Below are 14614 nucleotides of genomic sequence, written 5' to 3'. Positions count from 1 at the left end.
AGGCCACAGTATGGCAGGCACCATACGCTGGCCTCCCAGCCACAAAGTATTTCGTTGCACAAAGAAGTCATTCAAGAGTGCCGCCAGTACGCCCGACCACAAATAACCGCCGACGGACTAATTTCACTCCTCTGAGTAATCCGAAGAAAAATACACGACTGCGACACAATCCCAATCTGAGGCATTAATGGGTTTATTGTTGCTTATCTATGTGTGCAACTGCACACTCCAGTCATGTTCACTAGTTGGTGTTTTTGTAAATTAAGCATTTATTATTATTACTACCAGTATTACTACAGTCAAATACACATTATAAAGACAAATCAGGTCATCTGGGATGGATGTGCTGTCACTGTCGCTCGTGGTTATCAAAGCCACAGCACAGTGCTTCCTCGCCAGATGGGACAAAAAATATTTTGTTGCACGTTCATTCATAATTATCCTTTCTAAAATAATACACCCTATGCCTTTTTTTTTTTTTTCTTCTCTAAACGGGATTTGCGGCTGGATTTATTCATTTGTTACCAGACACATCTATTGCTAATCAAGACTCTCCCACGTTGCAGGCATACCAAGTACTGTGAGTGAAGTGAGGAGAAAGTGTTTGAAATGTCCGTTTCATCGTCAGGCTATGGAGGCCCAGTAGTTCAGGTGTCAAACTTAGAGAAAGCCATTATCGATTTAAATATGAATTTACCAGACAGCATGGAGGAGATCCAACAGTTTCTTTCATGCGCACTAGTGTTTGTGAATACATGCCAACTTTAGTAGTATGGTCACTTATTCAATATTTGGTGCCAGATGCCAAATATTTGTTTAACTTGTGTGTGTGTATGTATAAATATGATGATGACAGTCTCACATAGGTATTGCTGACTAGCTAAAAACTGATTATAAGCTTATATAAATGAGTATCACTGTTGTATACAGGGTCGTGTAGCCGGAAATAGAAGTGAAAAGATGCTTTAGGCCACTTTAATATAATACAGTAACAGTTGTCAAAATGGGAATTAGTTATATTGTTATGAACCCTCACTAATTATTTGTCAGGATGTGAATTTTGTGCGGCGAATAGGCTGCAATTCTCCTCGTGGGATTTGATAATGTGTCACTGTAACTCGCTAGCAGAGATGACCCGCATACTGCAGTTCATGTTGTTTAAACTCATTTCAAACGCTGTGCAGTACACCAGAACTCATTTATTCCCATGGACAGAAGCTTCCTGTTCTAATAAGTAGCTAAGTTTTAGTTGACTCCATTTACTTTAACACAATTCCTCACTTACAGAAAGGTTTGCTATATGTCGCCAAAAGCACCGGATAATCTATCGAACACGCTCTTTCTTTGCTAGAATGTAGTTCCAATGATGAAACGTTTACAGTGTGGATCACCCAAAGTAACTCCAACAATGTTTCTGTCCAGTGATGCTGCGGTAAAATGTCTTTTAATGCAATGTTTCAATGTCATGACCTCTTTCCACCTTCATCGTATTGGTGTGGAGGTCGACGTCTGAGAGAATCTCAAAACTGTATGCATTATTAGATACCGCCACATGTAAGTGAGATTTTTATTTAATTTTTTTTGGGTGAACTGACCCTTTTAATGGGAGTGGCCAAAAATATGTGTTCAGTTGGTGATTTGTGAACCACAAAACCTCATTTAGATGAATTCAAAGTGAGGTTTTGGGGGCGTCTGTGCTGCTGACGCCTCTCTGGTCACATGAATGCAGAGAATAACAGGAAGCACGGCAGCGTAACTCCTCCTTGTGTTTGCTTCTATGCACTAAGAAGGAAATTCTAATCAATAGACTATTTTTTTTGCTTGACTTGTCATTTTTCAGCCCTCACCTGGATAAATGAAGTTCTTTTGTACTGTGACATGTATTTGTATAAAGATCAGTCCTCAGTATCTTTACCTTGATAAACGTCCTTCACTATGGGTTGAGAAATAAAACTAGTGCCTTAGATACCTAGAAGAAGAAATGTGTTCTCTTATCATTGTTTACTTATGGATTTAAGAACTTGTGTTGTTGCTCTGTGAGATTTATTTCTTGCCTTTTTGTTTTCTGCTTGCTGTGTGTTAGGAGGACTCCGTAGTGCCATATTCACTTCTCTGCCCCAGTCACCGTGTTAATGACGTAGTATATTTGCAAACCTGGAGACGTTAATGCACACGAAAGGACAAAAGCTTGAATGCATTTTTGATGTAAAATTAGCGAGAGCATCTCGACTTCACAGTTTTCCGTCGGGGGTTTTGGTTTCTGTAGATTCACTGTTGTTCCACAGGTGAAGAATGAACTTCAGTCTCACATTGTCAATGAAAAGCACCTTGTGGTCGTGTTTTTTTTTTTTTTGTATATACAGAAGAAAATGTAAGTCTCTGGAAGGGACAAAAAAAAAATATTTATGTCAGCGACAACAGTGGAGCATTATTTTGTCAATCTTTTTGAGATATTTTAGTTCAATAAAGCACCTTAGCACCTGCGAGTTATTCTCTCTGGAGGTTTTTGAGCTTGCCGTTACTCAGACTGCTCGGTCTCAGCCTCTTTGTGCTTCTATAAATGACATCATCTCTAGCTCCCTCGTGCTGCATACCCCTCCTCCCGCCCCCCAACCCAATGTGCACATGTGGGAGTTGCATGATGTAATCCAAAATCACGTTTCCTCACTTCACCTCGTCTTCATCACACTTTTTAATACCACAGAATTCTGGAGCGAGGGGAGACCCGGCACCTCCTCTGACCTCCTCACCGCTCATCGTTTGCTTCGTTTCACGACAGAAAGGCCCTCTTCGCTCTACCCTACAGCTCGTCTCCTTTTGTGAACCCACTCCCCCCCCCCCCCCCCCCACCCCCATGTCTTTTTTAAACGCAGAGTGTTTATGTCTGGCCCAAAGTCCCCACTCACCAGCCCATTGACTGTCCCCATGGCAACAAGCTCATCCAGAGCTGCTGATGGAGGCTGTCTTCCTGCGAGCTCTACCTGGCCATAGAAAGCAAAGGGATGCGGGGGGGCTGAGAGTTAAAGTGTGCTGCTGTGTAAGGCAGAGCAGGAAAGGGAGAATTAGCGACTGGAATTGAGAATTGCCCCGTACGCCCCGCTTTCACCGCAGACGGCTCCTCTGGCTAGAAGGGCGTACGCTGATGTGACCGTGACACCGTCGAGCTTGGACTCCTGGTCCTCAGGAGCACGGTCTCCCTGAAAGGTCCCGCTGACCTCTCTGCCTTCTGTAGATCTTATCACGGTCACAGTGGTGGTTGTCATTCTGACCTTGAAACGAGGCATGCTCGGTGTGAACGGTGGAGCGGACAAAAGGGAAGCGGCTCGGTGTAGTAATGATGTCAGCCGGCAATGCTTGAATTTGTTCGAGACACTAGTGTGGAAGATCAGTGGGTTTGCGTTTTGCCTGCGACACAACAGTTTCCAAGGATACTTTTCACGACGCACAAAGGAGTGAGCAGACGTCTCCGGCAGCGGAGAGGGATGCAGCGTGCGAGAGACTCTTTGATATTAACTCCTCGACAGAGGTTGGTTCAAGTTGTCACCATCATTGAGCTGAAAATATTGAGATAGAAGTCGAAGAGAAAAAAACCACAGACCAGCTAGCGCTCTAAACTTCCCCCTCCTCTCTGCTATTACACCAGCATCTGCTCCCTATGGGGTCTGTTGTCTGGGCAATAGCGTGACCCTCGACACTGCTGCCTGCTGTAAAGGTTTTAACATGGGGGGGGGGGGGGTTGGGATGTCTTGCCATCACTCCATCCCTCCTCTTCGAGCCACCGAGGTGTGCTGTGTTTAATTTGTAATGAGCAGGTCTGCTACGCTGACCTCGCCGAGCACCAGCATGCACTTCTCCTGACTTCACAGTGATGATGTGTGCCTGCGTGAGATAAAGTGCTGAAGTAGGAGAGACAGAAAGAGCCTTGCACTGGAGCCAGATCCCAGTGTGGGGACAGTTGATCCACCACTAATCCAAGCCACTCCAGAAGGGATGCTATTTGTACCAATGAAATGTTCAAACGAGAGGAAAAACCTATACGTCCATGCCTTTAATTGTCCCAAATAGACTCCTGTTTGGATACACCTTAAGAGCTGTTGATGGTGCTTCAAGCATTGTGAGCAGTTTTCATCCCTTGTCACATTATGAATGCATTAAAGCAGGCAGCTTGATGAACTGCATTTTTAAAGGCTTTTTGATCAACTCAAGAGGCTCTTGTCATAGTTCAGCAGCCATCAAAGGTAATCGAATGGTTATTAGCTGTTAGAGGACAGCATGACGGGAGAGGAGAGGGGGAGGGGAAGAAGGAAGAAGAAGTGGCGTTCAGGGGCGAGCTCAGAAGTCCCCGCTTGTTCAATCTGCATCCTAATTGAACTGTTATTTAGGATTCTCATCTCAGCACGTTATTGATTTTTTTTTTTTTTTTTCATCCTCAACACTGGAATTGACCATTACACACTTTGCTCCCCCCCCCCCCCCCCCACACACACACACACACACCCATGTCACCTTTTGTCCTCCAGTTCCTTCAGTGTCACAGTTTTACACAATACTGCTGATTGGCCAAAACTGGCTGCTCTGTGAGTTTAATGCATCTTAATCACATTTAATCCTAATCCTCTCAGTGGACAACATGGAGCGTATGCAAGCATATGGTCAAACAAAGCAAATTCAGCAACTAGAACTCGACTCACACAAAAGACAGAGGAAGGACAATGTAGAGACATGCACGGACAGAGGGAGGTGAACGTGTAAAGTGAATGATTAGTGAGTAATAGAGTTTCAAAGAGCAGTTCAGAGGCTTTTATGGTCCCTTTTTCTTTTGCCATCTGCATCGCTCCCCCATCCTACTTTTTTTTAAATTTTAAGTCGGTTAAGAGCCCCTTCCTTTCCTCTCCACAGTTGCATTACAAGGAGGACGGTCCTTGAGGAGAGAAGAAACATGATGACACTCAGGAGCAGTTTGTTGTACTCTCCAAACTGTGCTCCAGTTAACAAATCTCTTACATGTTGCAAGTTTGAAAATGTTTTATTGCAATTAAAAGGTCAAGCCTCAGATGCTTTGTAGGTAAGTGTCAAACTTGCAGAAGCTTTTACTTTCCTTGCCTGCGGATGGTGACGTCTATACGGTACGTCCTGTCATCTGCAGGTCTGAACTGATGCTGCTGTCACTCTCGTTGCCTCTAGGGTGCAGAGGTTGAGTTGTGCATCTTGTAACGAATATCCCAAGTTTCAATGCAGCTTTTGACTCTTTCTCTTGTACTTCCTCATGTTGATATTCCTGTGTTAGTGTTATACTGACAGTCTCTCTCTATTCTATCTCAGACCAGTCTCAAGAAGAGAGGTCAAACTCCATCGTGGTGGCCGGAGCTGTGATGGGCGCGGTCCTCGCTCTCTTCCTCATCGCTGTCTTCATCATCGTAATCCTCACCGCTCGCAAGGCCCCGCCGCCAGCTTTCCACGACAAAGTGTGAGTGTGACCGATAATTCATGCTGCAGAACATGTTCGTTGGTTAATTAATGACACGATACCTTTGCGAGGTTGACTGAAGCCCATCAGAGAGGGTTCAGGGAGTTGCTCCTTCCTCCCCGTGGAGACAGCTGCGGCGGTGCACGCCCCGGAGCAGGCAGGCTGCGGGACAAGGTTGAGGGGTGGCAGATAATTGCCGTCCTGGCAGCAAGCCCTTGTCCTATTTCGTTCAGTCTGTTCCTGCAGTGCACCGGTGCTCATGTCAATGTTGGATCCAAGAAGAATAACTTTTGAGGTTGAATTATTTACAGAAGGAGCTGGCTCATACTCCGCCAGCGTCCCGTGACTGACATTTCATTTTGTGTGTCTCTGTTGTCTATGTTCTGCATAACCGTGATTACCGCTGCTTCTATTGCTTCCATCTAGCATTTACAGCAAGAGAACTGTACTTAATGTGTCCAATACTGCTGATCAACCAGCTACCCATTACATGCAAATCATTATTATGAACCTGTGGACCATATCTGCAAGGCTGCAGGTTGACCCCCCCCCCCCCCCCCCCCCCATCCATCCCTGTGTTGGTGTGTCATTGAGCATGCTCACTGCAGGGAAGCACAGCTACACTCATCGAGCGCGTCTCAAGGAAGGAAGCTAACTGCTGAATACATGTTACTCCTGAAGCACTTAACTCAATGTGCTGAATTCTAAATGTCAATTCTAGATGAGTCAATCGTGTATGAAAAAGGGGACGTAGACTAATTGGATATTCAAGTTGCAGCTTATAATTAGGAAGTACAGAGCGAAAAGTTGTAATCAAAAACATGGTCATACATGGATTATTATTGTTTCGGCTCAAATTAATTTGGATTACCAACCATGGCAACCTCATATTTTCTCTCCTCCTAAATAAAAGGAAAAGTCAACTTATCAATGGCATTTGCCTTGCCTTGCTTCTTTACTCCAAATAATATTGTCCTCTATGAAATTTTACATCCTACATCCTAAGTTCAGTGACAGCGTATACCCCTGACTGAGTATGTGACAGTGATAATAGGCCACCTTCAGACACTGCTGACTGGCAGAAAACGGCATGAGTTAAGGAGGAAAATCCTATGTGCATGGGGATGGGCCCTGCATCACCACACTGACACTGCAGGACGGTGCATCTTGCTGCGTGTTGGTTCTGTGGTCAATGCCACTACAAACTTAGCATCTTAAGTGTGACCGTGGCTGGAAGTCCCAGTGGGATGACGGGGGGGCGGGTGGACGCAGGCCTCGACCCTCTCCTTAATCACACACACACACAGACGTGAGTGCAGGACGGCGTGTCACTGGACTGGAATCTCTTACCACTCCTCATCCCAATTATTAAAGAGAAGAGCAGCATCAAGTGAAATACAGTGTCAGAGAATCAATGCCTGTCATGACATCATTTATGAATGGCTGAGGTTAGTTTCTAGGTTTCAGTTTAGTAGTGGAGGGGGGGATTTCAATAAATTTGAAAACTCCACATCTCCAGTTCGTTTCGCAGGCTCTGTGGTCTGAATTTGCAATTTCCAAGCCGAACCCATGATAACCCGGATGACCTCACTATTGCATTGTCAGGGTTATTTGAGTCAAAAGGTGTTCCTTCAAGCAGCCCGTCTTTAAATGACTAATTTACTTAACTAGTTGTCGTATGCTGCTTCTTTTCTTCGTTTACTCTTTCAGGTGTCTGACCAGAAATAAAATCTCTCCTCACCGCGGTTTCTTTTTCTCTTTCTCTGAAGGATTGACCTTCCTCCGACACACAAGCCGCCTCCTCCCTACTCTGAGAGAGCTCCGGCCGTTCCCCTGGGTGTCCACGCATCACAAGTGGCCTGGCTCTGTCAGGTAAACCCCACCCCATTTACATAACCACTTTGAGATCATGTCAGTAAGTCTATATTTCATCTGAATCCATTATGTACTTATCACAAGATTAACGCTTGGTGAGCTGGTGATGCGCGCTGAGTCACAACAGGAAGTAATAACAACCTAGATACTGACTGACTGTCATAATCCGAGTGTATTAAACAGGAGGCCTTAATGGCTGTGCTCATTTAATATGTAGGATGGTTTGAATCTTTAATTTGTGTGCTCAGCTCAACTCAACCTTTCATTAGCTTGTACTTTTTCTAGTCTCACCCAGGAAGAAAACTTCTACGTGACTCTCTGATGCTCTGACGTGAGAAATCGCATGAGATGATAAAACTGTTTTGGGTCATTTACAATCAACAGACGCGCAGGGCGGACCGCAGGCACGAGCCGACTGACGGGCAGCGGCCACCCGCAACAAGGCCAGGACCACCGGCAGCACGAAGCCCCACCCAGCAGCTGTCCCGCCTGCAGTGGGTGTGTCATCAGAGTGGGACAGACCGGGTGTACATCAACCACCGCGAACACTACGTGTGACGGACATACTGAACACAGTCTCCGTGTGCACATGGCAGTCATTCACTCCGACTGAGGCTTCACCTGATTCACTGAGCTATCAATCCAGAGGAGGAAACAGCTGGCAGCATTAGAGGACAACATCTCTCACACATTACCTTTTTATTTCATATCGTTAAATGTTATTTGTCTTTGAGGAGTAGTTTTAACATTTGTTTCAAATTTGGGTGGAGCCAGGCTAGTTGATTCCCTCTGCCTCTATGCTTTGTGCTAAACTAAGCAAACCGCCTTCTGGCTCTAGCTTCATATTTGCTGTACAGACAAGAGAGAGCTATTGATCTTCTTATTCAACTCTCAAAGTGAATAGGTGCATTTCTCAAAAAGTTGTTAGTTCTTTTTTTTTTTTTTTCTTATTTCTGTTTGCAGATATCCTGTTTATTAGTGTTTGATATCACTCAGAATACCAAGATGATGCTTTAGAAATCACATCTGCTCTCTAATCAGCTTGTGCACCATATACTATACACGAGTAGGTAGAAAACTACTGAGGGTCACAGATATCCACTATATCCAAACACCGTTTCACCTTTTCATTTATTAGAGAGGGTACCACAAAGTATAAACCAGAGACTCTATTCTCAGGCACACCACTGGACCAAACTACTGCAGATCCAACCTGCTTAGGTCCACTGAGACCAAATGTACTAACTGCAACACAGACCATGAAGGGATTCATTAAGGTATTCCTGTCCCAGTTCTGTGATTTGCTGTTGTAGTGTTGTGACACAATGCTTTTCTTTTTCTTTTTCTTTTTGGGCTGTAGAAATAGATTTGTAAATGTATAAATATAGCCTCTATGATAGTGTCATTATCTAGAGTCATAACCTCCTACTAATCAGGCAAACAGTAATCTGAGACGTTACTGTATATACTGTGTGAAGTATTCAGAGCATCGGCAAGTGGTTTATGTACTTCATACTCCTGTAACAATTCTCAGACTTCTTTCTTAAGAACTAATTCTCTGAAGTGCCATATTGACGTTCCTCTGTATAGTATGCTGTAGGATTTACATATCTTCAGTGTTGTGCTCTTTGATTGACATGACGCTGTAACAACAGTAGATTATAAATCATCATCTGTTCTCGCTCAGACGAGCCAGATGAAGGTGTTCAACAGCCCCCTGAAAGCAAACGCACCGTGAGATGGAAGCTCTGAGTCACTCCGTGCAGAAACAAGAGAAGAAGTCCTTGAAGGCTTGAGAGAGTTTGAATTGACGCGTGGAGGGTTTCTGAGGTAAATTCATCTCAAGGTCACAGTCACATTGAAGCCACTGACATTTTCACAACAGAGAGAAAAACAGTTTTTTTTATTACCGGGGAACGAATGGTGTAGATGATGCAGTGTTTGTATTTGAGGGCATTGTGTTGACGGGGTTTAACATGGATAACATGCCAGGATGCATCTACCTCCTTAGATCAGTCAGTGATCAGTGGGTTGCTCCATCGTCTCCTCGTGAAGGGGCGCAGCTGACACTTTCAAGAGCAGCACCTAGTGGACAAACATGTCAGTGCAACGCCCGGTGGTGAGTGTATTGCCTTCACCGAGTGTGTTTATATATGAGGTCAATTTGACCCTTTGCTTCTCTCTGTCCATGAGAACATCATTGTATAGGATTAAAAGTATAATGTAGTGTTGCTAGATTTTAGAGAGGTGGAGATATTAAGTCACAGATGGATACTACGCATTAATTAAGACGAGGAAAAGGGAGGGTTATTTTTGTAAATCTAAAAATCAATCAACACTGATGGAGGTCTATCACACCGGACTGCATGTTTAATGGGAAGCATAACTGTCAGCTAGCAGTTCAGAAATCATTCAGGAATGTTTGTTCTGTGTTGATTTAGACAAAATCTGTGTCCTGGGTGGCAGATTAACACACGTTGTCATATTTGTCTCTTTAAACGAACCTCTGCTGTGTACTGAACATTTTAGCCTCCTGTTTATTTAGCTGTATGAACTTCAGTGGTTGGTTTGCCTGTTCTGTTTTACACAGAGCAATGGACCCTTTTCAAGAGGACATTTGACTTGTCACAGTAATAGCACAGGTATAAATAATACAATGATGGCTGGACTCCGTTACGCTGCTTTAGTTTCAGGGCCCTGGTAGTGCATGTTGGCTCATTGTCACGCTGTCATGTCTTACTGGTACATTTGACCAGAACATCTTTAATGTAAGGGACACCTGTGCTTCTCCGACTAAAAGTCAAACATCTGCTGTTAAAAAAGGACTTTGACATTATTATTAATAAAGTTAACACAAGTAACGGATTTACCATGCAAATTCTTCTTTTAGTAAATAACCTTTTATTTGGGAGCAAGATAATAGGAAATAACAATAAAAATAACAAATATAGAAATAAGTCAATCTAAAAGAAAAGATAAAAGTGACGACCATAACAGAAAAAAAGCAAAGCGCAATGTAGGCTAAGCCCTGTCATGCCTCCCTTTAAACATCTTTCTAATCATGATCACACTTTTATGTTTTTCTTTTAATAACAGGTGTACTGACCCTTTTTTAAAATGATATACTGAAATTACCAAAGCCCTCTTTGAAGGGTGCTTCAACCTGGGCTTACAGTGTGAAATCACTTCAGTTCATTAAGACATGTTAGTATGAGTGCAGCTGCATTTCAAGGTCTGAAACACCGACCACTAGAGAGCACCACATGGTCACCAACATTAACCCGACACGCTAACGGCATTGAAATCACTGCTCAATATAAACTGGCTCAGGTTTGGCAGATGAAGCCGTACAGTTGTCAGAAAAGGATAAATAAAGGAATAGGTCACCCAAAATATAAGCTTTTGTCATTTTCTACTCAACTTAATGTCAGTTAAAGCACGGGGGGAATTTTTGAATGATTGTCACATTGAGTGGGAATTTATCAAATATAATTATATAAGTTTGACTGTCCATATAACACACAGCAAGTTGACAAGTGCAACGCTCCATATCAGGTAACAACTGAAGTGTCTGGAGTTACATTAACGGCAAAAACTTTGTCCAATTAACTCATGTAACTTATTTAAATATTAAAACTTTAACAATGAGAGAACTCTGTTTCCTTTAAGGTTTTACAACTTTTGACAAAAAAAGAAAAAAAAACAATCATGTTGCATTCCAGACAAAATCTGATTTTGCTTCATGAGGTGTTTTGTGTAATTTTATGGAGATGTCTCAGTTGTTTCTTTAGAAACAAACAACGACCACATTCTTGGTTGATTTGGAAAATGTTGACGTGGAGTTGTGCCAGCGACCAGTTGTATTGACATGAAAACATGAGATCCTCACTGGAAGCATTGAATTGTTATACAGTATTATGGACTGACAAATAATATCATAGAGGAAGTTCTTGAGTCAAATGCAATTTTCTTGATGCTGTAGGATTGATGATTTTACCTTCAGGATGATAACATTTCCATTAAGTAACTGTCTTTTGTTTCCGTTGACCAAGTTTTAACCAGCAGTTCAAATATGAGCGCAAAAGTAAACTTGTCTTAACTGTAAAGTAAAAAAAATATTTAAACTTTGTGCCATACATCAGTCCAATATCAGCTGGAGTTACTGCAGGACGGTTAAAGTTGCTCTCGCTTGTTAAGAGTTGCTGCACTTAACTTTAATCATTAACCAAGAGCAGAGGGAAGTCACTGTTTGGACCTGATAAAATACAATGAGCATGAAGAGCAGAGGACAATGCACTCATTGTTTCTCATAAAAGGTGTAAGGTGTTGCTTCTTAAAAAGCTTTTGCTAATACTTCAATGTAGCAAGCGCTAAACCATTCATGTTAATTAATGGCAGGTGATGTTCACGTCAGATTTATTCTAGCCCGCGAACAATTTATGATGCTACATAATGAGAGCAGCAATTATGCTTCACTGCTTCGTTATGAATAATTCTTCAGCTTAACAGGAACATGGTGCTCGCTGTTGTGTAAAAATAGACATGTTATCAAAGGGAATAAAACACAGTGCTATTCTGGCCCTGCTTGGAGTAGATGACTGTGTGAACTGGTTGCATCTCGGTAAATAAAATTCTTCTCCTCGTACATTTCCACTCCTTCTCCGTGAGTGAATGGTAGCTTTGTTTCAGCTGTCGGGATCAATTAAATCTTGCTCCCATAAACAAACATCATGGTGGAGAAACGGAAATGAGCTGCCCCTCAAAGCGGCCCAACAGAGGATGTACCATTCCAACATTTTCCAAATTCCAAATCCTGGGTGCTTTCGACACGCGACCAACAAGTTACTTTGACTTGGCTTTCTGTTTCGATGCAGATGCGGATGCAGGCGTTGGTGCATGGGCATGGGCAGGAGCGGGTTTCATTGAAGCATACAGACCAAGGCACCTGCAGCAAAACAGGAGCATCACAACAAAATGATGTTCATGTTGTGTTAGCATGAGCACGTAAAGGAACAGTAGTTAAAGAGCAGGTTACTTACATGTTTTTGATTCTCTTTACAAAAGCTTTGACGGCTCTAACTATCCTCCTTATCCGCATCTGTTACCAAGATGACAAACAGGTCAGTGCATTTCTGTATCCAACTTCTATTTCTCAAGTCATTTTCAAAGTCATTATAATAATATTATATTGCTGGTTTATACTTTTTCCTGCTTGAAGTAGATGTTGCAGTTCAAGGAAGGATTTTGATTGTAAGATTAAAAAAAAAAAAAAAGAAACACTCACCTGCTGCTTTTTGTAAAACAGAGGAAGGGAGAAAACAACGATCACAGCTGTAAAGACAAAGGAGAAATGATTTCAGTATTACGGTACCGGTTTATTTTAATTTGTGAAGTACGTTTTTCCATTGAAATCTGTGGAGTGCAACATGTCTCTGTGTGGATGAGGTCAGGGTGAAAGGTTGGACACTCGTTTTGACTTTGAAACAGGAGACTTGTTCTCTCTCTTGTCAAAGTTGGTCTCTTTAAACCCTGTCCATGATCTTTCCCTTACTTTTACTGAGTAGCTTTTGTTTGCCTATAGACCTTAATCAGAGAGTTGGCAGATTAGAAAACACTCATGAGCCATTTATGAATGAAGAACTCACCAGTTATCACCAGAGTCAGTCCGCTGGTTAGGACTCCGACATAGGACAGCAGATACAGGAGCACAACAAACTGAGAGAACACAGAAAAAAAGGGATTGTTAACTTAATGCAATAATACTGTGTCAACAAAGTAATCTATTGTACTATAGATCCCACTGAGAGTCAACAACCCCACTATGCCGCTCTGTGAAGCTGCATACGTGTCGTACTCTGACCTTAATTGAGTCGATCATGCTCTCGATGAAAATCAGCCGTTTGATCTCTGTGAAGGCGAATGCGATCAGCAGCACCACCTCCTCCACCAGCATCACTGTCTCCTTATCTGTCAGAGAGCTGTCATGATCCAGATATGACCTGGAGAAAGAGACACATACACGGGCCCTGAAGAACACAAATTCTGAAGGGATACAAAACGAGGCCCTACGTTTATTCACAAGTGCAACACGATTGATTATCGACTCGTAAAGAGCAGCGCAGCAGCGTTCGGTGTGGGCTCGGAGTTGGAAAAACACACAAATGAAGTCTGAATCAACATCGACAGACTCACTGGAAGGGATGCACCCCGGGGTTCCAGCGCAGCAGCTCCAGCAGTTTATAGCAAAGACGGAGGATGAAGGTGACGGACATCACACCCAGACAGATGTGGGAGAGCACGGTGATGGCGCTGAGCTGGAACAGACTGGCCAGACTGATCACCAGCCCCGTGAACACCACACCAGTCTTACTCATTTTGCGCCAATACACCAGATCCACAACTGCACAAGAAGACACACACACACGCACACACACACACACACACACACACACACACACACACACACACACACACACACATATGTTAGAAACAGTAAATGAGATGAATTACAATGAATGAATGATTGTCACAGGGATGAAGTAGATAATGTGTGTGTGACTCTATCTACTGATTCAAGCGACCCAGATCCTCTTCAGTCTTCCTCTGTTTATTACAATAAACATCTGCTGGTGTTGACAGAAACGTGACACACATCTCTCGCTCTGTGCCAGAGACGTTTTAGTTAAATGAGAGGCAAAATGGACAGTTATTTAAAAACATAGATGTTGAGTTTTTTTAAGAACAGTAAGTGAGTCAATAAATATGCCAGCTATCTATACATGGATACAACAGATGTTGTCTGTTGGTCGTATCTAGAAGTTCTATTCAGCACAATTTTCTTTTTATCTTTACAATGTTAGCATACTGTTCATTGGGGGAAATTCAGGCCTCGTATTCAGATCAAGGACATCCTAAGAAGTAGCATATTATTACTTATTATTGCTCATTTCTATCCTCGACAAAAAAGAGACAATATTTCAGGAAAAAGATGCATCTGCATGATAGTGTGATAATGCATATAAATAATAAGAAGCGATAATTATACTATGAGTCACAGTATGACATTAGATCTTCAAACACCAAAACATTAATTTAGCCTCCTAACGCCAGTGTTAATCTCAAGGTCATTTTCTGAATAAAACAAACACTTAAACATGTAAACACACAAACACAGACAACAATTTGTATCTCAAAAGACAATTTACAAGTAACTGACTCATGCATACACACACGCACACACACACACACACATTAAACCAGCAACCCATTTTC

General features: G+C 42.7%; 1 protein-coding gene across 1 annotated transcript in view; it reads right to left on the bottom strand.

Moving 5' to 3' along the window:
* Positions 1-12184: 12184 nt before the first annotated feature.
* rtn2b (reticulon 2b) overlaps positions 12185-14614 on the bottom strand; it is a 2927-nt gene continuing 497 nt past the window's right edge. Inside the window, exons 2-7 of the mRNA XM_076101263.1 lie at positions 13535-13742; positions 13203-13341; positions 12988-13057; positions 12627-12673; positions 12382-12440; positions 12185-12287 (exon numbers count right to left, since the gene is read on the bottom strand). Of these exons, the coding sequence (XP_075957378.1) occupies positions 12185-12287; positions 12382-12440; positions 12627-12673; positions 12988-13057; positions 13203-13341; positions 13535-13742 (626 nt within the window). The remainder of the gene's footprint in view (positions 12288-12381; positions 12441-12626; positions 12674-12987; positions 13058-13202; positions 13342-13534; positions 13743-14614) is intronic.

Source organism: Anarhichas minor, unplaced genomic scaffold (assembly GCF_050575085.1).
Source record: "Anarhichas minor isolate MPS153535 unplaced genomic scaffold, ASM5057508v1 ptg000027l, whole genome shotgun sequence".
NCBI lineage: Eukaryota > Metazoa > Chordata > Actinopteri > Perciformes > Anarhichadidae > Anarhichas > Anarhichas minor.
This window is presented reverse-complemented; position numbering and strand designations above follow the sequence as displayed.